Here is a 27,824-nt window from a genome sequence, read left to right on the forward strand (position 1 = left end):
TTGTTCAATAATTTTAATAGTTGATATGTGTGTGCGCGTGTGTGTGTGCACGTGCTACCTCTAGCAATGTGTGATGGGGTCTACATTGGGGTAAAATGTAATTATTTCTTTTTAATGCAGCAAACGAGAAATTAAGATGAGAAAACTAGACAGCACTAAAGTACGGCCTGTTAAATCTGAACAACTTCTCCGCATAGAGGATCATGATTTTGCAATGAGACCTGGCTTTGGAGGTAAGAGCAGCTGCTTTGCTTTTTCATACTACTGAATTTAATTATTTCATTTTAGGAAGTAAATTTCTCGGGCTTGGGTCAAATAGATCATTTAAAAATGGAATAATATACTTAATTATGTCTTCCCTTCCTCTGAGGATTAAAAACTAAACAACATGGGTCAAAACACACATTTGGTATTTAAGAAAATATTCCAAAAGAATGCTCTGAATTATTTATGTTTAGCAACATTTTTTACTGTTACAGAGAGAATTCTCTCTTTGAAGTCTAAATTAACTTATCTACTGAAAGTAGCAATTAGCAAATTATTGGAATTGAGCAGATTTGTTCAGAGGTCTTTAAGGGTGCAATCCTATGCATGTCACTGAGGTCGTCAGAGGGCATGCTCGTAGTGCAACCTTGCACCTATGGCCCTACTGGAATCCACCAGCAGAAGAGCCTTCAGCATGGTGGCCCCCTTTCTATGGAACTCCCTGCCCCTAGAGGTCAGGCAGGTACCAACATTGCATTGTTTCCAGTGCATCCTGAAAACAGTTTAGCATTACTTGACTGACAGCCAAGGTTTTTATTGGCATTCTGTGTTTTTATTAGTATAATAATGGTGTTTTAATTTTTGTATCTTTTACTGTTTTCTTATGTTCACCACTCTGGATTCTGTTTCAGATATGGAGCGGTATACAATTTTTGTAAATAAATAAATGTTTAGACAGAAAAGAAGTTATACAGCTCCCATAGTGCCTCAGTCAAGTTTCTGTCTAAACATGCATTGGATTGCACTATAAGATAGTTATCGATTCTTGATTATATCAAATTGGCATGAGGGAATGATTCTAAAATATATCTTTGAATTTTATCTATTGGTGCTATTTGGTTGGTTTTATTATTGTTGTTATTATTGTTATTATTATTGAGAGTTGCTCTACAGTTTTCATGGCAGACACAAATGTTGTGGCTACACTAGTGTTTCCTGTAACAAACATGTAAACTGTAGATGATGTACCCACAACTTTAAACAAGTGTCAGATAATCCAAGAGTTATCACAGTCGCCAGGTACATTATGCAGAATTATTTGCTTACAGCGATGCCAGCTCTCATGGGGATTCTTATTTTTTTTAGCAAATGCTTACATTTCAGGGCCTATCAGAGTTCCACAAGCTGACTCTTTTCTGCTGCAATCAATTGTCTTAGAATACTAAACCATCCTAGTAGCTTGGTATGAGACGCTTAGGCGCAAGATGGGCTCCAAAACTAGACAATTGATCTATAAAACGCTGGTTTATTAAAAAGTTATTTTATGCATAATGGAATATTTACTTTGGGGTTTCAAAAGACTCTTTATTGACATTTCTTAAGGACTTAAGAGACACTGTTACTAATACAAGACTCTTAATAACTTTTTTTTTTAACCTCAGGCCAAATTTCTGTAAACCGCCCAGAGAGCCCTGGCTATGGGAGCGGTATGTAAGTGCAATAAATAAATAAATAAATAAATAAATAAATAAATAAATAAATCCCTAAACCTCCCTCCCAGCCAAATTTACTCACAACTAGGTCCAGCTCTTGGGTACAGTATTCCTTTTACACCAAAGCGCCTCCTGTTGTACTATTGGCTGCTTGTACAGTTTATTTGGTTTTTAATGCATGTCTGTGTAACCTTCTTGTAACCTTCTTAGAGTAGCCTCCTGATGTAACACAGATACCTGCCCTCTACCCCGGATCTTCACCAGCAATGCACGGTTATCATACGGAAAATAAATAGCTTAATATCCAGGCCTCAGCTGTTGACTTTCTCCTGAGCTTTTCTCTAGTCCGTCTATCACACACCAACAGACACTCACTCCTTCCACCAACAAGGGCCTAATCTACACCAAGCAAGATATTGCACTATGAAAGCGGTATATGGTATGTGTCAATGGGCCCAAACAGTTGTCAGTGCACTTCAATGCGGCTATAAGTAAGCCTATGCGGCAGGGTCTTGCTATTTACTGTTTTACTCTGTACAGCACCATGTACATTGATGGTGCTATATAAATAAATAAATAAATAAATAAATAAATAAATAAATAAATGATAATAATAGTGTGTTTCCTGTCTCTTATACACTGCTTTCATACCACTTTCATAGTGCAGTATCCTGCTTGGTGTAGATTAGGACTAACTGTTCATACTAACTGTCAGCTCCATTTCCCAACTGTTTTTTTCCACCTAGCTAGAACCCCCAGTTAATCAGAATCTGATATTTCCTAGACCAATCAAAACAAAGGTAATTTCTCCCTTTAAACATTTGTAAATTCCTAAAGCCTGGCTTCTTAAGGCACTGTAACCAAGGCAACCACAACTGTTAAGGCTCCATACACAGTAGCAAAGCTAGGCCTCATGCCTATTCAGATATATTATAGTGACACAGAGGTTACACAGAGTATCTACATAACATCAACAGTTATTTATATACAATAGCATTTCTTCACACACACACACACACACACACACACACACACACACACACACAGGTATTTAAAGATCTGGGCATGTCATGCACACACATAAGTTGTCTTGATGTATCTGCAGCAAAGAAGTTAGCCACTTAAAAGTGTGAAGTTACACTATTAATTGTAAAGCACATGCTTTACATGCATGAATTGTGGCCACTCCCCAATTGAAGGTACACATTATGGTTTGGAGTAGGCCAACGCTGCTATCTTTCTGGTGCCAAGTTAAGACTTTCCTCTTTGCCCAGGCATATGGCGGCACATCTTAATCACCCACATGTTTAATTTTTTAACGGTTTTTAAGGCTTTATGTGTGTATGTTCTGTGTTTTAGAATTTTAAATTTTGTATACGTGTTTTTATCTCAATTTTAGAATTTCTGTAAACCGCCCAGAGAGCCCTGGCTATGGGAGCGGGGTATATAAGTGTAATAAATTAATAAATAGGCAACCTGGTCCTCTCTAGGTGTTTGGAGCTATACTTCTCATCAATTCCATGCAGCATAGCCAATGTTCAAGAATTATGGGAGCTGTAATCAGTCATCTGGAGGGCACCAGGTTGTCTATTCATTAGGTATACAGTATATTCAGCTCTATGTCTAAACCATGGAGTGGCTGAAATTTTAATTAAAATGTGAGAGGAAAACAAAATAATCCTCCCCTAATTTCCCCTAAATTCTATTGCCATGCAAATAGCAGTGCCCTGTGGCGATGTTATTATATATTTGAACGTGTTTATATGAACCTAAAAATATTTCGGTCAGTAGCTAGTTATGTTAAATCTGCTATTGTATGCAGCAGTTTTACCCAAAATGATTGTTACTTGATAGAAATGCTCAGCCTTTTGTATGTGACTATCTTGAGTTGTTTACGTCGGGGCCATACCCACACCCAGGCATCCATGGGCCTCAGTGACCTCGCAGGGTCCATTACTGATGCCTGCCCTGGCACCCCCTTAAGTCTAGTGACAATTTAAATTTCTGACAATGCCCCCAATATAGCACAACCACCCAATGCTGCTCAGAGCATTGTTGCCATTCACTGCCAGGTAAGCTCAGATTTGAATGGGGCTTCAGCAAAGATCCCTCTGGTGAGCCTTCTCCTCCATCAATGGACTTTCATGGGCTTACCTGGCAGTAAAAGGCAACACTCTGAGCAGTGTCTGGTGGTTAGATCTAGCTGCTATATTAAGCTTTCACAATGCTCCAAATCAGCCCCAATAATTCAATTCAATCTACCAGTATATAAGGTACTGCCACTGATAAATCAGACCATCTGTTGAAATTGATACACAGATCCTTACACCCTAGTATCAAAATACCCAGGCAGGCAAAATATAATTTTAAATGAACAGGAGAGCCTGCATCCCTCCAGATGTTGTTGGACTGCAACAACTCAGTCAGCAGGCTGGGACTGATGGGAAATAGAGTCCAATAACATCTGAAAGGGCACAGATTCTCCACCCTTATTTAAAAGAAAAAGACACACACATATTTTTGTACAAAGCCATAGCTGAATAATTTTGTTTTCAAAAATCAATGGACCATGAATAGCATAGCACACCATGTGTGTGTGTCTTTGTATTAGTTTCCCTCAGTTACTAAAGAGGTGATGTGTCAATAATTAATTGTTTTCCAACTTTAAACAGCCCCCAAATGGCTGAGATTGAAAAATGTTACCATCTGTGTATGACCTAGTTTAAAAAGTTATGTAACACCCATATTCAGCTATTGCCTTCCTTCTAGGCTATCTAGAAAAACCAACAGAATTCTCTGAAGAAATTTTAAATATAGGAAACAAGGAAACAAGTTCCATGTTTGTTTGTACTCTGCAAAAAGATTATTTACAAATCACCCTGAAATGATATGAAAATATGCCAGCAGCTATTAAAATTACTCTATAACAAAATTTGCTTTTCTATCCTCTAGTTTTTGTTCCACTAGATTCAAGAAATGATGAAATTTGTCTTGACGGTTTAAAAGTATTGGCACAAGACTTTTGACCCAAGTGACTGAAGATGTTTTTACAAATGATGTTTTAATCATTTTTTACATTTCCCAATTTTGCAACTTGATTGAAAAAGACATTTGACTTTAAAACCATCCATTTCAGTTTTCACTGTCATATTCTTAGGGTCATTTGTGAAAAGATCCTGATCATATCTCTGATTGGTATCTATTTAATCAGATGATAAATAAGATCAAAACTGTAGTAAAACTGGATGGTGAAGTTTGGGAACAACAACTGTGATTTTTATTGTTGTTCGATGATGATGATGATGGTGCAGGGTTCCCAATCGTGGGAAGGAATTTACCCCATTCAGCCAAATGTGAAAAGCATCTCCCTACAGGCCTCCCCACTTCTTTCTCTCAGTGTACTTATCTCTTTTTCTCATTGGGCATAGCATTATATGCTAGCTAGTGTATTTGTTTTCCTTTATATATTTAAATTTGGAGAATACTCCCCCCCCAAGCATTGCATACATGGAAGCCCAGCTAAACATTTGTGCACAATTATCAGCAGCAGGTTCAGCTTTAGATCCAAAGTGGGGGGGGGGGAGGAGAGTGCTTCACAACGTCTTCTGAGCTTCCCAATTCACATTGGGCCACCTTACATCAGTAGCACCCCAGAGGGCTTACCGGTGGCAGTAGGTAGCAGTAGCAGCACCACAGTAAGAAGCTGACTGGCATCTACTATTTTAGATTTCGCACAATGCCCTGACATTGGGGGAATTTAAAATAGCTGGTAGCCTACCTATTGCACAAGGTAAAGCTGAGTCAGAGGAACAGCTGGATGGATAGGCCCAATCCAACACAGGTGTCGGCATCAATGACCCCTTGCGAGCTGCCTGAGGATGCAGGGCTGATCAGCAGGCTCACTGATGTGTGTAAGCATTTGTACACAGGAACAGTTCCATGTGTGCTGCAAAGCAATGGAGAACTCTGGATTTCAAAGATGCTGCTAAAACTTGAAGTCAATTTCAAATGCTTAAGTTCTTCATGAACAACTTCCCCCTCCCCAGCTCACTATTGCTATTTTCTGAAGTGACTTTTCATTAATTAACAAACGGACAAACAAACAAAAAGGTGTACATGTGTATGTTGGGCTGCTATGATATGAATTTGCACTAGGGTGGCCACTTAATGCATTACTCCAAAAGAAGAAATGCATTACCACAAAGAGGACACAGATTTGCATATATAGGTGCAAAATCAGAAATTATGACTATAATTTAAATAGAAATACAATCCATCAAACTGTAGTGGAGAAAACTGACAGGGTGACCTGTGTATCTACACAGGCTAATTTCCAAGTGCTAACTGAGGAAGGGCATCTGCAAGGTCCCTGCTGTTCACCCTTCTTCTGGTTCTTTGGCGTTAAACTGGAGCTCGACTGGTCAGGACTTCGAATAGAGGGCTGGCCTCTGTAAAATAGGCCATATGGTCACCCAAGTTTGCACATACCATATAGTAACTGAATCCTGCTGTGAGGGGATTTTATAAGATACACATATGTTTTAAATAATTTAAGACAGTTTCAAGAAACCCACATACTGCAGTTCCATGGATGTTATTTGTTTTGGCTTAATTTTTAAAAAAGCTATTATTAACCTGTCTGATCATCACATTTGCTTTTTCTATTTTTATTTTTTAAAGGATCACCAATACCTGTGGGCATTGATGTGCAAGTAGAAAGTATTGACAGCATTTCAGAAGTTGACATGGTAAGCTTTCATTTCACTACAGTAGTATCCAGAAGTGCCACTGAAATAATTAGGAATTAGGTGTCAGGGGTGGAGACATTTTAGAAAAAATAATACTCTTCTCTTTGAATATTGGTGTATAATTACAATAGTTGAAGGGTGCAATCCTAGGCATGTTTAGACAGAAAAAACTTCTGCTATTCCCTTTGTTCATCAAATTCACTATGCCCTTACCATTAAGGAGCACTGTGCTGTTGCACGAGTCAGTGTGGGAGATGCTAGTCACCACGATGGGTTTACTCTGGTACATGGAGCATTGTGAAACTAGAAAAATGGCAAGCATTGGAAGGTTCCTAACTGTGCATGCATGAGAGCAGCATGCCTGTGGAGTCCTCTTCAATTTTCTTTTGGGTTTTAGATTACTTATATGGGCTTAAATTTGAATTTTATCTACTTTGGGATTCCTCCCTACTCTGTATGGGTGGCCCTGTTTTCCATCTATAGTGATCAGCACAGACCACTTAAGTTGGCTTTTAGAAGGAAAATGTTGCAGTTTATCTCCCCCGCCCCTTAAGAGGAATTCCTCTACAGCCTTCCAGCCAGCCATGCTGCTGTCCTCCAGAATAATACGAGCTGTTAGGACGTGAAACAGGCTGATTCACTCCCCCTTTACCCACTGTTCTGTTTTTCTTTTTCAATTGACATTCAACATTCCATTCATCTTGAAGCCCCCTGAGCATGCTTGGTCCTAAATGGATTGTTCTGAGCCTTTGTTTTTGCTGCATGTGGGATTTTTAAAAAAATATTTACTCCTGTATACTTCAGGGTTCATTCAAGTTTGCTCTTGTTTCTTAGTGGTTCCATTTTGGCTCCAATGCTGAAATCACACAACCATCTGAGTTTGCTATTGAATGATTATGTGCTTTTATTATATACTAGCAAAAAAGCCCGTCATACGACAGGTGTATTTATTTTGTTAGCACTTCTTTGAATACAATATCCCGATGGCAAGGAGGGAGCGTGGGATTTCTGGGCGACCATCTGGGTCCTGGAGCCACCCTCGCCCTCTTCTTGGTGGAAGGCGACAAGTTGCAGCATCGCAGGGAAGCCACGTGGTGGCTGCAAACTTGCACCTGTGTTGTCTAACCAACAGGGCACAGATCCACAGCCATCACGGCGCTTTCCCCATATGTAGACAGCCCCCTGAGAGCACAATCTGCTCAAAAATATCTTTAGCTGTAGTAATTCTTCTATAGATGGCATTATTAAACTGAAGAATTAATGCCTGGTGGTATTTTTTTTAAAAAATATTTCTCTTAATTTCCTTTATATTTCCTTTATACAAAGGACTTCACAATGACTTTATACCTCAGACATTACTGGAAAGATGAGAGACTCTCATTTCCTAGTACCAGAAACAGAAGCATGACCTTTGATGGAAGACTAATAAAAAAGATCTGGGTACCTGATATATTTTTTGTTCACTCTAAAAGATCTTTCATCCATGACACGACTATGGAGAATGTTATGTTACGTGTCTACCCAGATGGCAATGTGCTCTTCAGCTTACGGTAAGCACAGTGTCCACTCACAGGAGAGTAAACACGAAAGTGGGAGGAATGCCTGTGGGATACAGTAGCTCATTGTGATGTAGCTATGCAGTATGAGCTTCACAAAAATTACAGGCACTGGGGATCTCTTCACATGACCTGTAGAGCCTGTAGCAGCTACAACCTTGTGGTCACAGTCTCAAAAATTGTGTAGCTGCTAATGTCACGTTCTGAACTCTTCAAGGACTTGAAAGGTTGTCACACAGAGGAGGGCCAGGATCTCTCCTTGGTCATCCCAGTGTCAGGACATGGAATAACAGGCTCAAGTTACAGTAAGCAAAATTCCAGCTGGACATCAGGAAAAACTTCCTGACTGTTAGAGCAGTATGACAATGGAGCCAATTACCTAAGAAGGTAGTGGGCTCTACCACACCAGAGGCATTCAAGATGCAGCTGGACAGCTATCTGTCCGGTATGCTTTAAAGTGGATTCCTGCATGGAGCTGGGGGTTGGACTTGATGGTCTTATTCTATAATTCTATGATATATGAACTTTGATTGCACTATGTCAACTACTTCTGTCTTCTGCTTCAGTCCATCCTGTCACTGAGACAGGGCCAGCCCTACCATTAGGCAGTATGAGGGGGCTGCCTCAGGCCGCAGATACTACTGGGTGGGGATGGCAGCAACCCCCATGAGCCCCCCAAACTAGCCTGCTTCCCTCAGATGCAACAGAAGGGGCTGTCCCAATGCCAGAGATGGAGTAAGATTCAACTGCTAGTTCAGTCAGATTCTATGTTTGTAATAGGGTTGGCTGCCTTCTTATTCTCCTAAAGCAGCAAAATAACTTGCATCAGGTCTGCATTGAAATCATTGTCTCTTTGGATGCTCCCACCCTGTGAGCTAAGGTGAGTGGCAGCCCGGGAGAGATTCTTTTCAATGAGATGTCCTCTCACGAGAGGCTTGCCTAGTGCCTACTTTGATGGAATTTCAGTACCAGATAAAATACTTTAAAAAATTATCTAGGTTGTTTAATCTTTCAAAGCTGTTGAGAGTTAATATGTTTGTTGTACCCTATTGAGTTATTATTTGTTGATTCTATTTTTTATTCCTGACATAATGAGTTTATACCAATATGTGTGGTATGAGCTGTTAAAGTCTAGTGCTGGGGTCGGCAATGCAGCGCCTCCCAAGACCCCCCACCCCCACCCCGTGTGCCTGCGAGGCACCCTTTCCCTCACCTTTATTTATGTCAGAGTAATATTGCTCCATTGGTTTTAATAACGGTGGGGGAACTGGTGTCCTGTCAAAAAACATTTGGGGGAAGCCCCGCACCCCACCAAGGACCCTTGGAGCAACAGTATCTTTGGGAGTGGGTGGCTTTCATCCCCTCCCCACAGCAGGTTTTTAGCAGGGATCCTTTCCCCCACCTTTATTAAAGTCATGGACTCTCCCATGAATTTATTTTTGATATATTCTTCTTCTCTGGATTAAAAGAGAGAGAGAGAGAGAGAGAGAGAGAGAGAGAGAGAGAGAGAGAGAGAGAGGCCATTATTAGACTGATCCACAAGAAAAGAATAAATATGGGAGCCATATTGCAATCTCTCATTCACTGATATTAAGACTCATGCACAGCAAAATGTTTTATTGTGATAATTAAAGATTATTCTCCCCCACCCCATTGCCTTCTGACAGGATAACAGTTTCTGCCATGTGCTTCATGGACTTCAGTAGGTTCCCACTTGACACTCAGAACTGCTCCCTAGAGTTGGAAAGCTGTAAGTCTGGCTGTGCTATGGTATTATATTATTCTCCATATGCATGTTTTAAAGTAGGAATGAGGTTCTGTGAACCAGCATTTAGCCTCTTGAGAACATTGGGATCTTTAAAAACTCTTGGGAATTGGCCACCTAAAAGCTATGGATATTTATAAAAGGAACTTTAGTATCTCCCCCTTCTTATGTTGAAAAGCTCTGTAATGTCATATGTCTGATTTTCCATTGGTATAATCTTGCATAATTTGTATGATAACAAATGCAATAGATGTCATAGTTACACTGGTCTTCCCTGAGAACTGGATTGCTGACATTTATTAAACTTTTAGTGAGATTTGGGATTGGTCTGGATGATCCTTTGGAAGTCCCTTTCAGCCCTATAATTCTGTGATTGCAACAAGGAAAGGGTAACTGATTAAATTTGGTCAAACTTCCTGCTGCTGGACAGGGCTAGCCCTGGACACTACTATTGTTAAGTAGATATCTTGATGGGAAACCTCTATCTCCTCCTACCTATGGAATATGATTAATTAGATCTTGTCAGAAATGCCTCTAACTGAATGGAAAAGGAACATCCTCTTGTCTTTCTCCTGGCAGGTGTGAAGGAACTCACCCTGTAATTTTGGTAGTTTCACCTGGGAGAAACTGAGACAAGATCAGCTACAGAGTCAGAGAGCTTAGCTGGAGCTCTGGAGGCATATTTAGGGCTTGGATGGTCAAGTGTCCTCCTTCAGGAAAAGGTAGATCTCCAGATGTTTTGTACTTCAGCTCACAGAAGCCCCTGCCATCATGGCCAGTGATCAGCAATGTGATCTCGAACAACTGGAGATCTACTTTCTGCCCACCCTGTTCTATTTTATAGAGGACCACCCTCTCTTTGAAGAGCTGTCAGTCCTCTATTTGAAGATGTTCTTGTGAAGTGACTGCCCAAGTTCTGGGTTCCTCTGGATTTTTCCTTACCCAGTCTTGCGCAATTTGGTTTAATATGACCAATTAAAGCACAATTATAACAAACTTTGTCTGTGTTTCCAAATAAAGATTTTATCTAAAATTTGTTCTCAGGATTTTCAGAGATCTGCTGATTTCCCCCCTTATCAACCTCCCTCTTAAAACCTCCAGCTTTATTCATATTTCTATTCTGCTAATCTTTATCTGTTCTACCAGTCAGATTAAACCCTCTATTTAAAGTAAAATCATCAGGTAACTCTCTAGCATCTTGGACAGTTTTGGGATTTCTATCCTGAACCAAAAGTTTTATACCTTGAAGTATTTGATATAAGAACTGATCCAAAATCATACGTTCTCTTAGATCCTCTTTGGATTTAACTTTAGCATTACTGATCCATTTCTAAAATCTTATATGCAAACCCTAGGTTTTTAGGAAGGACCTCAAGATTTACTTATTATATGGGATTGTATTGTTGTACACTGTCTTGAGAAGACTTCTGTCCCCAAAGCCAGCCTAGAAAACTTTTAAAGTTTAAAAAATGGTGAGGGTAATCCCATATTTCCTTGTCAGAGTACAGGTCCATCACTGTAGGCTTAGTTTCTAGTGACTGGTCCAACAACCGAGCCATCTCCAGGTCTGGTATCTGGTCCCTTCAAATGATATCTAATGCAATGTGAGTTGAAGTGCATGTCTTTACCATGAATAACTGTCACAGGCGGGTGATAGTCTGTTAATTTTTAAAAAACTCCTCCCACAGATGCCTACAATGAAGAAGATTTGATGCTGTATTGGAAGCATGGCAACAAATCACTGAGCACGGATGAGCACATTTCCCTTTCCCAGTTCTTCATCGAAGAATTCAGTGCTTCTAGTGGACTGGCGTTTTACAGCAGTACAGGTATGGAACTTTATTGGCAAGCAGATATTTTTATCCTCTCTAAATTTATTTTGAACTTGGCAAATAATAGCCGGCAGGAATATGAAAGAAACCAGTTCTAGAGAAAATTTCCCCCCTTTCCACGGGGGAATGTATTTAGGTGTTTGGTTTTCACATTCTCTTATTACAGGGAAACACGGGAGTGTTTCCCTGTGTTAAGGATGAAAGAGTACAAACAGCAATCCACCATGTTAAAAGCCGTTATTGGGGGGTGGGTCATTCTAGCATTCTAAAATAGAGAATGTTTCACCAATCTTTCTGAAACAGAGGAAAGAAATGCTGGTTTTACATACCCTGCGCATTTCAAGAAGATTGGTGAAATATTGAGGGCAGGATGGCACTTCAAACAACAAAAGGGGTGAAAGCCTCTCTGTTTCAAACTGACTCTTATATACTTCTGGGTGGCGACCGTTTTTTTGCACACAAAAAGCTCCAAATTGGGACCCTTAGCATGCAATCCAATAGTAGGATTGTGTTCCCCTGTCCTTCTAGTTGGTGGAATGGCCTTTCTTTTTTAAAAAATCATTTCTGTTTATTTTTAATTATCATTTTTTGCGTCCAATGTTAGTCTATGGGAAGCTGATAAGCTAACGCATGCGCATAAGCTTCCCAGGAGGGAGTGGGGAGAAGGAGAGAAACTGCCACCCGAAAAGTCAACACCCCTTAGGGAAAACAAAGGCCTACCAGAGCAATGGCGCTGAGGGGCAACTCTCCAGGAAAGAAGGACTGGAGCCTTTTACAGTGCAACCCTGTACATACATTGTCAGTACGTGAAGCATGGGCTGAAAGGACGGGGGGGGGCGGTGCACGAAAGGAAGAGCATCCGATCTCCCGCAGCTTTGCCTGTTGTTGCCAAGCCATCCAGGAACCGGCATCCACTGATCTCTCTCTCTCTCTCTCTCTCTCTCTCTCTCTCTCTCTCTCTCTCTCTCTCTCTGTGTGTGTGTGTGTGTGTGTGTGTGTGTGTGTGTGTGTGTGTGTGAGAGAGAGAGAGAGAGAGAGAGAGAGAGATCTGGCATGTATGTAATTAGCCCGAGAAAGAGAAGGGGGCTGGGGGGGCGGTGACAGTCGGGACACACACACAGTGTAGCGGGGGGGATGGGAGGTACTGGCTGAGCTCGTCTCTTGCTGCTTATTAGAGAAATCTTTGCAACCATGGGATGGCAGCTGGGTGAATGGAGGGGGCTGGCTGCTTAACAGCTTTATTGCACCAGCGCCATACTGTGCAATCACTGCGAATTGCATGCAAAGGACTCAGAAGTTTTCCGCCTTAAAATCAGCTTTTATTGTGAAGTACTCCCATGCATCCTGCTTTAATTGTGCTTAATTTGCAAAAGATTTGCCATTTCCCCCCTTAAACTCACTTCCTGGTTTTCAAAGGATCGCTGCAAAACAACAGCGGCTAGAGCTGGTAGCTCTGTGCCGCAGCAGCAATAGCAAGACAACTGCGAAAGCAGGTATGTGGGTGCTGGTGTGATAAAGCTCTAATAGACAGACACCCCCCCTTCGTGGGTGCAGGGGAGGGTGTGTGGACGGAGGGGAGGGGAGGGGTATCCAGGAGGGGAATACGAGTGGTGTATATGTATGTGTGTGCAGATGTATATGGGGCTCGTATACTGCAAGGATCTTGAAGGGAGGGGGGGTGCTCCTGCGAAGATATTTAGGACTGTAATGCTGTGCACATTGACATGGAACAAAATCTTTGAATTTACTGCTAGATAGGAATGGGCTGCAGGGGTGTAATCATTTGGCACTTACTTTGGAGTAAGTCTCATCAAAGTCTGTAGGGAAACAGGCAGCGGATTGGGGAGCAAGGCTACAGAGCTGTATTTAGCTTGCACGCTTGAAAATTGTACAGATTCCAGCCTTTGCAGTGTTAATCTCGAAGTCTTACTGGGGGAGTTTGGGTGTGTGTATGGGTAAATCTCTGTAAAAATATTTCTCTTAAGGCATGGTTTGTCAAATTTGTCTAGATATTAATTTTAAACAGTTTTAGACTATTTGCAGTTTCATCCTTTTCTATTATAAGTAAAATTATTCAAACTCTCTTTTTGAAACAAACAAAAGCAGGCATTAGGGTTTGTTCATTTATTTATTTATTTAAGCAGTTCAATTTTAATTGTGGCAATATTCTTCCTTCAGGAAACCTTACTTCATAAACCACCGTGATCCTTCTCAGACTCTCTTTTCAGCCTTTTTTATTTTAAAGATTACAATAAAAAGGCTGTTTCTCTAAGGTTTGAGAAGGCTTTCTATAAAATACAGCCTTTCTTTAAAAATGGGACACTTTAGACATGTTTGAGCTCCACAGAGGAACCATACTTGCCCATAGGGATCCATGGCAAAGCGCTCTTTGTGATCTGAGGAACTGAGTAAGGGAACCCTAGAGATAATTTAGACTGACCCCAACCGCATAACACTATTCTCCCTTCTGAAGAGGTTTGGATCACATCTCTAGAAGCTGGCTTCTCTGCTTCCTAGAATTTGGGATTGTAAAGATTACCCCCTGATTAATTAATTAATTGCATTTATATACTGCCCCATGGCCAAAGCTGTCTGGGCAGTTTACAAAAGTTAATGAGCTCTTCATTCTGAAACATGTTGGGCATAATAATAATAAAAATAATACATTGAAAATATTTTCTCTTTTTGCATCCTGTCACTGGAAGAATCACTGGGGTAGATGAAGAAATACTCTTAAGTCCATAAGGGTGTAATCTTATGCATGTTGAGGGCAGGGGGTAGGCCTACAACTCCCAGCATTGAGGAATGCTGGGAGTTGTAGGATTTTTACTTTTCATCTTAAAATGCATAGGATTGCACCATTGGGCCAGCTTCAGATATTGTTTAAACCTTATATTCAAGTAATGACGTATGATACATGTAAATGTATTGTAAACCACCCAGAGAGCTTTGGCTATGGGGAGGTATATAAATGTAATAAATAATAAATAAATGATTTATTTGCTAGTATTTGAAAAAAATATTTCATGCAGACTTTTTATCATGGGATGTCTGGATCACACTGTCAATGGAATCAGTTTCTAGGTGTTTATCTATACATTGGGGCACTGAATAGCTGCTGATAATAAGTTTGATGCAATTCTGAAAGTTACTGTACCGTTTCCACCCTTAAAAATAAATGCACAAAACTGTCATAGCCCCCTGAATCACAGCAATGCATTTTTGATCATAGAACCATAGAATAGTAGCGCTGGAAGGGGCCTATAAGACCATCGAGTCCAACCCCCCCCCCCCCCCGCTCAATGCAGGAATCCACCCTAAAGCATCCCTGTAAGATCGTTGTCCAGCTGCATCTTGAATGCCCCTAGAGTGGGAGAGCCCACAACCTCCCTAGGTAACTGGTTCCATTGTCATACTGCTCTAACAGTCAGGAAGTTTTTCCTGATGTCCAGCTGGAATCTGGGTTCCTGTAACTTGAGCCCATTATTCCGTGTCCTGCACTCTGGGAGCATTGAGAAGAGATCCTGGCCCTCCTCTGTGTGACAACCTTTTAAGTATTGGAAGAGTGCTATCATGTCTACCCCTCAATCTTATCTTCTCAAGGCTAAACATGCCTTGTTCTTTCAGTCTCTCTTCATAAGGTGATTTGGAAGCTATACTTCTATTAATGCAGCCCAGAATAGCATTTGCCATTTTTGCAGCCATGTCGCACGGTTGGCTCATATTCAGCTTGTGATCTATAACAATTCCAAGATCCTTCTCGTTTTTAGTATTGCTGAGCCAAGTATCCCCCATCTTGCAACTGTTCATTTGGTTTCTATTTCCTAAATGTAGAACTTGGCATTTATCCTTATTAAATTTCATTCTGTTGTTTTCAGCCCAGCACTCCAGCCTATCAAGATCACTTTTAACTTTGATTCTGTCTTCCAGGGTATTAGCTATCCCACCCAATTTTGGCTTAGCCTACCTCACAGGGTTGTTTGGGGGGGTGGGTAGGAAGGGGAGATGTTATTTCTGCCCTGAGCTCCTGGGAAGGAACAGAAATACCATAGATGCCTTATGCCAGGTCAGATGATTTCATCACCTAATCCACTATTATATGTTTTCTACTCTAACTGCCTGCAAAAAGGTTACCTTCTTTCCAGCAGGCTATCCCAAAGCACACCCAAGTCATATGTAATATGCCTGCCTCCTCTAGCAAATACTGTCAGTGTCTTCTCAGAAGTACGTCCCATTGAATGTAATGGTCTTATTCCCTGGTAAGTGTGTAGGGGATTGTAGCGTTTTCCACACTCAGTACACAGAAATGGTTTTTCACCTCGGTGAATTCTTTGATGTAAAGTAAGGGTGAACGTACTTTTAAAGCTTTTCCGCACTCTACACATTTGTATAGTTTCTCCCCTGTGTGGGTTCTTTGATGTCTACTCAAGGTCCTACTATGGCTGAAACTTTCCCCATATTCCATACATTTATATGGCTTCTTTCCTGTGTGGTCATCCGTTACACAGAGCCATGAAATTCAATAAACAAAAAACCTACGGTTTACAAAACAACGTTAAGGATGTACAGTTTTCAACCAAGCACCAAAAAAGCAGGGAAATTGGGAGTTAAGGCTCACAGGCCTATTACGCCACATCCTCCCTAAGGAGGCAGAAAGTACCAGTGAAATTCTCATTCTCCCAAAGCAGATAAACCATGAGGACAGGATGGAGAATAGGATATGCAGAGGTGACTGTGGGGTTGTGGAAAACTGATGACGAACAACTTAGAGCCACCTACTTCTCTTTTTTGTTTAGAGCAGCCCTTCCCCAACATTGTGCCCTCCAAAGGTGTTGGACTACAACTCCCATCATTGCAAGTCAGTATGCCCCATGGTCAGGAATGCTGGGACAGCAGGATGGGGAATGCTATTCTAAATCCTTATCAAATACAGGTGCTGCACAATATATATTTTTCTCGCACACGTCTCGCATGGCGCAGCACGATTGATAACAGAAGGGGCACTATTTGTTGGAGATGTAGAACCAGAGCAAGGGCTGGCATTTTCAACTTTTGGTCAATACCCTGCCCTTCAAAGAAGCAATGTTTTTTCCTCCCCCCCTTAAAATGTGTTCATACAAAATATACTGTTCACTCCCCACAATCCCTCCACAATACATCATCTCATCAGAGTGACAGAGGAACAGAAAAGGATTAGTTTGGGTGTCTTGAACTCCTTTCAGATGAGATTAGTTTGCAATCCTATACCACTTGGGGGGAAGCCCTAGTAAACTCAGTGGCACTGGCTTCTGAGAAGACATGTATAGGATCCAAGCATAAACCATCCTTCTCCAGCCTAGTGCTCTTCAGATGTGCTGCGCTGCAACTCCCACGTTATGGTTAGAACAAAAAACATTTTCTTCAATAGTTTTAAAATAACCCTTACACATGAATCTATTAGGTGTTAGCTCTGTCTTTGCTCTCACAATGCTGAACACGTAAGAAAAATCCTCTGCGGCATTCCTGATCATTGTCCATGCTGACAGGAACTTTTATGAGTTGAACTTCAAAACATCTTGTGATCTACATTCTGCCTGCCCTTGCTCTAGAACAGCATTCCCCAATCAGTTTTCCACAAACCAGATGTTTGTGGAGCGTATAAGTTGCAGCATGCCTGACCATGGGACATACTGACTTGCAATGATGGGAGTTGTAGTCCAACACCTTTGGAGGGCACGAGGTTGGGGAAGGGCTGCTTTTTGGTGCTTGGTTGAAAACTGTACAGCCTTAACGTTGTTTTGTAAACTGTAGGTTTTTTGTTGATTGAATTAGTTTTTATATGAAATGCTTGTATTTTATAAATATAGTGCAATTTAAAGTTGTATGTTCCTTTTTTGGGGTGGTGGATTTAACTGTCCTAAGTGCTTGCTGGATGAACAGATATCTCCAGATAAGGCTGCAAAAACTCTGGCCAGAAACCTTGGAAAGCTACTGGCAGTCATTGGCCCCGTTCAGACAACACGCTAAACTATGCTGCTTAACCACAAAATGGTTAAGGGAATGCAGTAAGGTCAATGCATTCCGCTAACCATTTTGTGATTAAGCAGCATGTTTTAGTGTGTTGTCTGAACGGGGCCAATGTCAACAATACTGGGCTAGATGGATGAACGGTCTGTCTCATTGTAAGGCAGCTGCCTATATTCCTATTGCATTAATCTGGTGATCACAGTTGTTAGTTTAACCCTTCCTCTGCCTGTGCTATTTTTTAAAGCAAATTGTTTCCCCAGCACCCCTAAACAGCTTCTTCAGATGTGTTTGGCACCCCCAGGGGCAAAAGCAGCTCGATAGTGGCAGGAGTTGCACTAGAAAAGACAATTGCTGGGGAAGGGTCAAGTGCTTTCCAGGTCACCCTCTTCCAAAACCGTTTTCCCCAATAGAAGCAAACATCCTGCACTGTAGGACATATTTGAGTGTAACATGTAATTCCTCCTTAGTTATTTTAGGCCAGTTCCCCAAATGGTGATTAAGCTCAGCTACATATAAGATAAAACAATAGATATGTGTCTTCACTAGAATTTCTAGTGGGTTTTTTTCTTTTTCACTTTTTCACTTTCAATGACAGACATCCCACCCGGTTCCATATCACAAACTGTTTGTGAAACTCCCCTCAGTTTCCGAAGAGATTTATCATACAGCAGATGGAGAAATACAAATCCAACAGCACAATCCTATGCATGTTTTGTCAGAAGGAAAGTTCCACTATATCTAATGGGATTTATTGCCAGGTAAATGTGGACCAGCCAGATCTCCTTTGGGGGTACAGAACAGAACTCGTTTTGAGGTTGTTTCAAACAGGGCCAAATACTCTAAATCTGCATTTATGATGCAGTGCATATACATGTCTTTAACTGACCACATATTAATCTGATGTATTTATAATATGCATGTCAAAGAGTTTGGCTATAATGCTTTCCTATATTCAGGTAGGGCAGAATATTCACTAGGTGGCACTGTCCCCCCTGTGTGGTGCTGGCTAATTCAGTAATCAAACGCTTAGTTTAACAGCAAAACAGTGTAGCTAATGAAGAAATGACAGCAAATATAACCTGAGAATGTATGATGATGAAATATCCCTGAAGCCTATAAGAAAACAAATGTTCATTGTGCATGTCATGGTCAAATTTATTGTGGGTTAATTGTAATTCTGTGTAATTTTGTTAGCCCGTATTTGAATAGTTTTTCTTTACTTCCAATCATTTAGCAAAGCACTTACTTTTCTACATTGCTGAAATGCTGCATTTTAGAGATGGGGGTTTTTTGTTACTGGGCACATGGTATAAAGGATTCATATACCCTCTTATGTTGGCTGGTTTCTGTCTTGTCATACTTTCACTAATGTCAGTCATTCCCCTCAACTCTTTTCGGACAATTCAAGGGCTGCTGATAAGTTGAAAGAGGCCATGCATGTATGACAAGTCACGCATGGCCATGCCTGTAATGCTTTGCAAATATGGCATTATTCTTCTATGGTTTTCCCTTCTATGCGCAGCAATATTGTTACACAGGTTGTGGTCCAAAGAACCATACACCTAACTCAGTAAGTCCAGGAGAACTTTGGTCATGGATTTCTCCAACAGCACCTGCACCCCAAGTTCCACAACAAATTGAAGGCAGTTTCAGAAGCAGCTTGTAGTATGACATGTGATCTGCTAGAATAAAAAATTCTAGAGTAAAAAATCCCACTGGATGTGAGCAAGTCTTGCGTGCGCCTCCAGTGCGCCGTCAAAACGATGGTGTAGATGGCGAAAGAAGAGACGGAGCCTCCTCCTCCTCCGTCTCTTCCTCCGTCTCTTCTTTCACCGTCGACATCATCGTTTTGATGGTGCACTGGAGGCGCACGCAAGCGCCTTCAGTACTACGTGTAGATTTGCTCCTGCTCTGGTCCGCTTGCTCTGGCTGCCTGTATGTTTCCCAGCCCAATTCAAGGTGCTGGTTTTGACCTATAAAGCCTTACACAGCTTGGGACCACAATACTTGACAGAACGCCTCTCCCAATGTGAATATACCTGGTCACTATGTTCAACATCTAAGATCCTCCTCTGGGTGCCTATGCCGAGAGAGGCTCGGAGTGTGGCAACAAGGGATAGGGCCTTTTTGGTGGTGGCCCCCAGACTATGGAATGATCTCCCTGACGAGGCTCGCCTGGCACCAACGCTATCTTTCCGGTGCCAGGTTAAGACTTTCCTCTTTGCCCAGGGATATGGCGGCACATCTTAATCACCCACATGTTTAGTTTTTTAACGGTTTTTAATGCTTTACGTGTGTATGTTCTGTGTTTTAGAATTTTAAATTTTGTATACTCGTTTTTATCTTAATTTTAGAATTTCTGTAAACCGCCCAGAGAGCCCTGGCTATGGGAGCGGTATATAGGTGTAATAAATAAAAATAAAATAATAATAAAAGAGTGTGCCTATTAGTAGGGCAAAGTTAAGAGTAAGAAGAACATAATGTGGATGTTAATGAACATGTTTGCATTTTTCAACAGGTTGGTACAATCGACTTTTCATAAACTTTGCCCTGAGGAGGCATATTTTCTTTTTTGTTCTACAATCCTATTTCCCATCTATGCTGATGGTGATGCTGTCCTGGGTTTCATTTTGGATTGACCGAAGAGCTGTTCCTGCGAGAGTATCACTTGGTAAGACTTCAACTGAAGGTTGTTGTTGTTGTTGTTGTTATTATTATTATTATTATTATTATTATTATTATTATTATTATTATACTTTCTATAGTGTCCAATAGCCAAAGCTCTCTGGGCGATTTACAACAGTTCATAACATGATAAAACACAGCATAAAATACAGCTTAAAAATATCAATATACAAAATTTAAAACAATTTAGACAATTAAAACAGTTTCAGTAGAATACTGGATCTGTTTAGATGGCTAGCATAAGTGCCCAGTCATATGTCGTTAAATGCCTGGGAGTAGAGCACAGCCTTAACCTGGCACTGAAAAGATGACAATGTTGGTGCCAGGTAGGCCTGATTAGGGAGTTCATTCGACTGTCAGGGGGCCACCACTAAAGAGACCCTCTCCCTTGTTGCCACCTACAAAGCCTCCCTTGGCTTGGAGGGTGGATATTTTGCTACAGCTAGAAAAGCATGGTTGTAACTTCATTGTATTGCATTATACCTAGCTTACAGAAGATGCATGTGTGTAGATAAGCATATCATCATATTTCAGCTTTTCCTAAGTTGTTTAACACTTTTTCATTACTAGTAAAAGGAATTTATGCTGAACCACAATTTTTTTGTTGTGGTTCAGGGCCATGAGAGGCCCTGTAGAACGAGAGGCCCAGTAGAACGAGAGGAAGGAAGGTGAGGAAACAGTCTGTAGGGTTAATTAACTTAGCATTTCTTGTAAAATCATCTGTCACAAGAAATTATTTCTTGTGAAGTCACCTTTGCCCTGCATGGAAAAAGTGGCTGATCTGGCCAATAAACCTGATTTTATTAGCTTAGTCGCAAGTGACACCAGAGCAGTAGAAAATAGTCCTTTACTACAGATAGTGTCAAATATGCATTTACCACATATAAACCACAAATTATTTATCTGTGCGTGAGCTGGTATCATGCATTGATATGTGTGTCAGTAATATATGCATTAGTATGTATTGTCAGGTGCCAGGAACTGGGAACCTCGTGGTTGGCATCTGAGATCCAGCTTGGTCAGTTAAATGCATTAGTGTGTGCTGAAGCCTTGTAGTATTCTTGAATGGCCCCTGAAATGGGCAGGTAGAAAAGAGCTCTGGAGTGGCTAGACATGGTATAAGTGCTAGAAGCCTGGAATTCTTCCCTTGCTTGGGCAACAGACCATACGACATAATAAGAACCCTGCTGTACCAGACCAAGGGGGGGATCTACACTACTGCTTTAAAGCACTTTATAAGTTTTGACAACTGTTTGGGCCCAGGACACACTGCATATACAGTTTTCAAAACGTTTTCAAAGTGCTTTAAAGCGCTTTAAAAGCAGTAGTGTAGATCCCTCCCTAGAATCTGTCTAGTCAAGAATCCCATTTACAACAGTGGTCAGCAAGATCCCTCTCGGAAGCCCCAATCAGAGCATGGAGGCAATAGTTTTGCTCCCCCATTGTTTATCCCTAGCACCTGCAATCCACAGGTATAGTACAGGGCTGTTGAACCTCAATCCTGTGAGCCAAATCTGGACCACCTAGGGACTGTTTTCACAGTGCTGAGTTGGCACTGTGTTTTGCTCAACTTGGGTGGCATCGGGTAATCTCCAGGCCAAGGAGGGAGTGTGGAGTTTCCGGCAGTCCTCTAGGTACTGGAGCCGCCCCCTGCCCTCTTCCTGGCTTTCGGCGACCAATCGCTGGTCACCTGCCACCAGGAAACCCCCCCTCCCAATTCAGCCATGGAGCAAAGTCAGATGGTGGAAGAGCTGGAGTGATCTCACTCCCACCGAAAAAGTGGTGGTGGGGAAGTCCTTGACTTTTTTTTATCACACAGCTTTGCAGAAAGGCCCTGTGGTGGCTGTGAAGCTGCAGCTGTGTCATATAACTGATGCAGCACAAATTCACTGCTACCATGGGGCTTTGAGCACGTATAGGCAGCCCCTTGGAGTTTCAATCCAGTCACCTGGGTTCCTCCAGATGGCCAAGCCCCCTTTTCCCCAACGGCCACTCGCTTGGGGGTTTCTTGGCTTTTGCACAGCTTTTTCCCCATTCTAAAAGGGTGAAATGCCTCTTCTTTGGTTTAGTTACTGGCAGTAAGAACTTCTAGCTAAAAAATGCTGGTTTTTTTTAGTATTTCTGGTATTTTCGCCCCCACGCCTTTTGCGTTTGGTCCCACCTATCACTGGAATGTGGCCCCAGAGAGCTTCTCCAAAATTGAATTCTGCCCTCGGACTTGAAAGAGGTTCAATGCCCCTACTACAGTGCCTCTAGTACCTGCTGCATGTCAGCCTCCAGCTTCCTGTTCTTTCTAGTTTCCTTCCATATCTGGCTGCTTCCAACTCCTTCTGCCTCCTGTTCTTCCAGTCTCTCCAGGCCAAGTGCAAGTATAGCTACCCACAATTAAAAAAAAATCCTCTATTTTTCTAAAGTGGTGTTTTATGGGCACCGAATGATCTGTGGAGATATGTATTTCTCTGAAGAGTATTGACTTAGGCAAAAAAAAAGGCTTATATACACAGTCAGTGAAAACCTAAATCCACTCAAATATTATAAGAATTTCCAGAGGAGTAGCCATGTTAGTCTGTTGCAGCAAAACCAAGAAAGAGTACATTAAAGACTAAGGGCATTCTCCAACAATGTCATTCTGCAAACTGAAATAGCTCTAGTGGAGCTCCACTAAATCTTTCTGTTGCACAAACAGTTGAAGAGGATGTGCAACGGTTGCCCTTTAGGTTGCACAATGAGTTGTGGAAGCATAATGCACGACTGCTTGCGCAAACATAACTTTAGATGGCTTCATCTCTTCTTCATAGTTCAGAACCTAGTTTCTGCTAATGGAACATCATTTGTGCTAACAATTGGACATTCCCCTCATTTATTCTGGCAGAAACCCTTGCAGACACTATAGGGTTTTTTGTTTTGTTTTGTTTTGAATCTGTCCTGGAATGGCCCTGCAAAAGTCAGTGATGCCATTCTAGACTGAAGGCTAAATAACATGTGACATTAATAATGTGATTTATTCTTGAGTGCAGGATTTATTTCAGAAATAAGCCTGTGTGTGTGTGTGTGTGTGTGTGTGTGTGTGTGTGTGTGAGAGAGAGAGAGAGAGAGAGAGAGAGAGAGAGAGAGAGAGAGAGAGAGAGAGAGAGAGAGAGAGAGAGAGAGAGAGATCCAGATCCAGATCAGACCCTACTCTTGAGGGCAGCAGAGGGTACTTTAGCCCTGGTACTAATCCAAACCAAGGGCCCCATGTCTGTAATTTTCATGTGGGGGGGGGGGAGTTTCCATTTGCTTCAATGGGAACTTTTCCCCCATATGAGAATTGCAGGCATGTATGGGGGATCTGTATCAGGACTGCTGTGGAGGGCAAAGGGCTAAACCCCCTACACACACACCCAAGTTAGAGTTGTATGGTGGCTATTTCTGATAGGAAAATCCTGCACTCAAGATAAACCACCTGATTAACGTTATGTGTAGTTTGGACCAACGTTTGCTAAGACGTACCATCGCAATTCATATGTTTTGATATTTACCTATTTGTTTTGCATTCCTATACCTCTGTTTTCAAACCAACAGAGGCATTCATTCAGCTTAAGCCGCAGCAACACCCTCGGGGCAGGCAAAAGAAAAATGGATGTTTCTTAAGGCTACAAACAGTGAAGCGCTACTCAATGGACAGATAACATTTGTCCCAGACTTTGTCCCTGAGAGGATGCTTAGTAATCACTGGTATCTTATTCAGCAAAAACATTTGTTTTGTGCCTATTGGAACTGCAACGTCTATTTAATAAGGGATTGTCTAATTTGGCTAATTGCTGGCAGTGCAATACAGCTAATGCTTCTTTTAAACATATGTTTTAGTAACATCCAGTAGTTGCTTCTTTTGGGGAGGAGGTTATTAACTCAGACAAATTTTGTACTGGAACAGTCTAATATTCACTGATGTACAAGCTGTTTTAAATTATTTACCTGCTTCATGGGAACTAATAAATGGTCAGCATAAATCGACTTTCTATGACCTTTTGACAGCTAAAAGACTGATATTACAAGATTAGAAGGATAAATATTCACTTCCTATAATGCAGTGGATTGAGGACGTTACAATACTTTCAATATTTGAATGGATGGCATATAGGCGCTACCTTCAAATGGATTCATATTTGGATATTTGTTATGCTTTTGTTGAAGCCTTTGTATAATTGCTACATGGTTATTTGCATTTCATATGTATTCATTGCTATGTGTATATACAAATCCATGTACAAATATTTTTTTAAATGGGGGGAAATTAAAATGTTTGTTGGGGGGTGCCATTGGAGGTGCCCGCAGGTACCATGGCCCCTGGAATAAAGAAAAGCATGTTTGGAATTGCTAGGCAAGTACAGAATTTGATCTGGAGCATTCAATAATGTGACTGGAGAAGAGAAGGATCAGAGGTGGTAGGAAGAATTGACATCGCCTGACCTTGGTGTTGCTATAGTTGGATAGGAGGGTTTCAAACCCAGCCCCCATCCAGAGTGACACATGCTATACAACATTCTTTAAAGCTATATGCAGGTGTTCTCTGCAACATGAATACAGGTAAAATGGGAACGGAATGTGAACAAGCCCCACCCTCAAATATCCACATGCTCCATGCTGTGTTAAAGATCTTCACATGCTGAACTTAAAGATCTGAGTACTAGGAGTTTCTAAGTGCATTCACCTGAATGTGATTCCAAGCCCCTTTTCAGTTCATAGCACTCAAATTTACGAAGATCTGTAATGCCAGGGGCATGGAGATGTTTAGGGTGTGAGTCATGTGCTTGCCCACATGTGGTCCTTATTTTAGCTGTACGTGTGTTGCAAGTGTACACTACCTATACAATCCCATGTAGGATTATGGAGTTAAGGGCAAATGTCAGCAACCAATGTACAGTTTTGGAGGTTGGTTTCCTACCACTTTAAAAATGAGCAACTATTTAGTCTTTGGGATAGTTGGAGCAGGGGTAGGGAACCTTTGGCCCTTGAGATGTTGTATTACTCCATATAAAACCAAAAGGAGGAAAGCATCCAAGTCGAATCAAAAGAAGAGAGAAATGAGTCCTCAGGATGCAGAAAGGTTTATTTGTAGGAAGCCTGCGTGTTTCGGCCTGTGTCTTATTAAAGGCCTTCTTCAGGGGGCTGTTGGAAGAGGTCTGCTTATTAGAGGAGGCAGCTTATTGCTAGAGGAAGATCTGCAGACATCTTCTAGCAATCGCCTGAAGAAGGCCTTTAATAGGACACAAGCCGAAACGCGTTGTTTCTCTCTTCTTCCATCTGCCTACCAGCCCCAGGCAACACGGCCACTGGTCAGGGATGATAGGGCAGGAGGTTTCCCCTTTTTCCCCCTGTACCATTTCCACACAAAAATAATCTCTCTGAAGCTGCTGTTTGCCCTGGGACAGAAGCTGCTATTGAGCAGCCTCCTTTCTGGAGCAAATAGGAGCATCGAGGTAGGGGACAGGGATTTTCATTGGTGAAAGTTTATTCATTTATTTATTATATGTTTAATCCACCTAACAACAAATGTTCTCTAGGCAGATTACAGTTCCAAGAATAAAATGCCACATAAACAGTTAAAAATATAAATATAATGCAAATATTTAAAAGAATACAATATAATACAAAACAACAAACAGCACAGGAATAGATAAAGGTAAAAGAACAGTAATAAAAACCTAGAACTAGGTCTCCAAAATGTGTGTGTGTGTAAAGTGCCTCGTCCTCCATTATTTGGTGGAAAGCAACAGTTTCTGCAGCTGAAACTCTCCCCACGGCCTGAGTTCGATCCCAGCGGAAGCTGGTTTCAGGCAGCCGACTCGGGTCGACTCAGCCTTCCACCCTTCCGAAGTCAGTAAAATGAGTACCCAGCTAGCTGGGGGAAAGGTAATAATGGCCGGGGAAGGCAACGGCAAACCACCCCGCTATAAGGCCTGCCAAGAAAACGTCAGTGAAAGCTGGCATCCCTCCAAGAGTCAGTAATGACTCAGTGCTTGCATGAGAGGTTCCTTTCCTTTCCCTTTCACTCGTACATATGAAACTCAACAGTTTTTTTGGGTTTAAGATACAAGGATACATTTTACAAAGCCAACAAATCATACATGCTTTTTCTTAAATTATTCATTGTACCAGTACAGAGAAACCATGCTGATTAACCCCTTTCCCCTCCCCCACACCTCAATGATTAATAATGTTAAAAAGCATGGTATCTAATGGATATTAATATATTATCCTGTGAACCACTGTTTCAACATAGTTACTCCCAGGATCAAGCCATGTTTAATTGCTAGAGAGATTTAAAAGTGAATGGTTGATTTCCCATTACTCATCCTAACAGAGCAATGTTCCCAGAAGTTGAATATGTGGTATCTTGCATCTTACTTAAGGGATACCCTTGAGAGTCATAGGTTAAAAAAAACCAACCTATGGAGTTTGTTCAAATATCCATTAAAGAACCATGCTTTTGAAGTGGAAAAGTAACATTCATTATCTTAAATAGGACTTTAAGAAAAAAACAGTTAAGCTTCGTATGAGATACTTGGAAGATCCCAATGAAATGGTAGAGATATTGCATTCCAAAAGGTGGTAACAAGAAGACTGATAAGAAACTTGAAAAACGTAAGCTATTATGGAGGGTTGGTTCTTCCATTGGACAGAGCTAAACAGTTGTCTCAAATGGCAGATGCTCGGTGGTGTACAGTAATAGCAGCTCATGTCAATTTCCCTCCATTGGAGGACAGAGGTGTGCATTCCTAAGCTGGCCTACTTGCCCTCAGGTAAGATGGAGGATACTGTCCCATCACCAGAGTTGAAGTAAGATTTAGCTTCCAGTCCAGTCACCTACTGTAGGTGGAATGGTGGATGATGGTGTGTGTGTGTGTGTGTATTATCCTTTGCCTTATGCAGTAAAATGTCTTGGCCTAGCCCTCTTAGTATGATTGTCACATCTCATTTCTCTCTAAGCTCAGCTGTAAACATGGTCCTCCACTGGAATGATAAGAACTCCTTGACTGTTCATGCTGATCCACAGATAAAAAATATCACTAGGGAATACTTTCCAAGGAGAAAGATGGAGCTAAATCCTCTGACCAACTCAGGTGCAGTTCCAACATTGCTAGCACAGCCCAAATGCTTAGGGGAAGTCAGTGGTCCTACACACTTATTGTGCTGCTGAAGCTTGGACATTGGGTGAAATCAGGCAGCAATATTACAATTCCAGTATGTTCAATTCAGTTATTTGGCATAATATATTCCATATTTTCTGACTAGGAAGGGACAGAGGACACAAACCCAGCATTATTTTAGCAAAATGCAAGGGCAAACTGATATTTCCCTTTTACCTTTCCCCTTCCTCTTTGCAGGTATAACTACTGTGCTGACAATGTCAACCATAATCACAGGAGTAAGTGCCTCAATGCCTCAGGTGTCTTACATAAAAGCTGTGGATGTATACTTATGGATCAGTTTTCTCTTTGTCTTCCTGTCTGTCATTGAATATGCAGCTGTAAATTATCTCACCACAGTGGAAG

General features: G+C 41.4%; 1 protein-coding gene across 1 annotated transcript; it reads left to right on the forward strand.

Moving 5' to 3' along the window:
* The first annotated feature begins 157 nt into the window (after positions 1-157).
* Positions 158-27,824, forward strand: GABRR3 (gamma-aminobutyric acid type A receptor subunit rho3). The gene is made up of 8 exons (XM_063127609.1): positions 158-233; positions 6,378-6,445; positions 7,772-7,995; positions 9,669-9,751; positions 11,455-11,595; positions 20,123-20,275; positions 27,657-27,697; positions 27,798-27,824. Exons 1-8 carry the CDS (start codon positions 215-217, stop codon positions 27,801-27,803), a joined length of 735 nt encoding a protein of 244 aa, XP_062983679.1. The 5' UTR covers positions 158-214; the 3' UTR covers positions 27,804-27,824.

Source organism: Elgaria multicarinata, chromosome 5, assembly GCF_023053635.1.
Source record: "Elgaria multicarinata webbii isolate HBS135686 ecotype San Diego chromosome 5, rElgMul1.1.pri, whole genome shotgun sequence".
Lineage (NCBI taxonomy): Eukaryota > Metazoa > Chordata > Lepidosauria > Squamata > Anguidae > Elgaria > Elgaria multicarinata.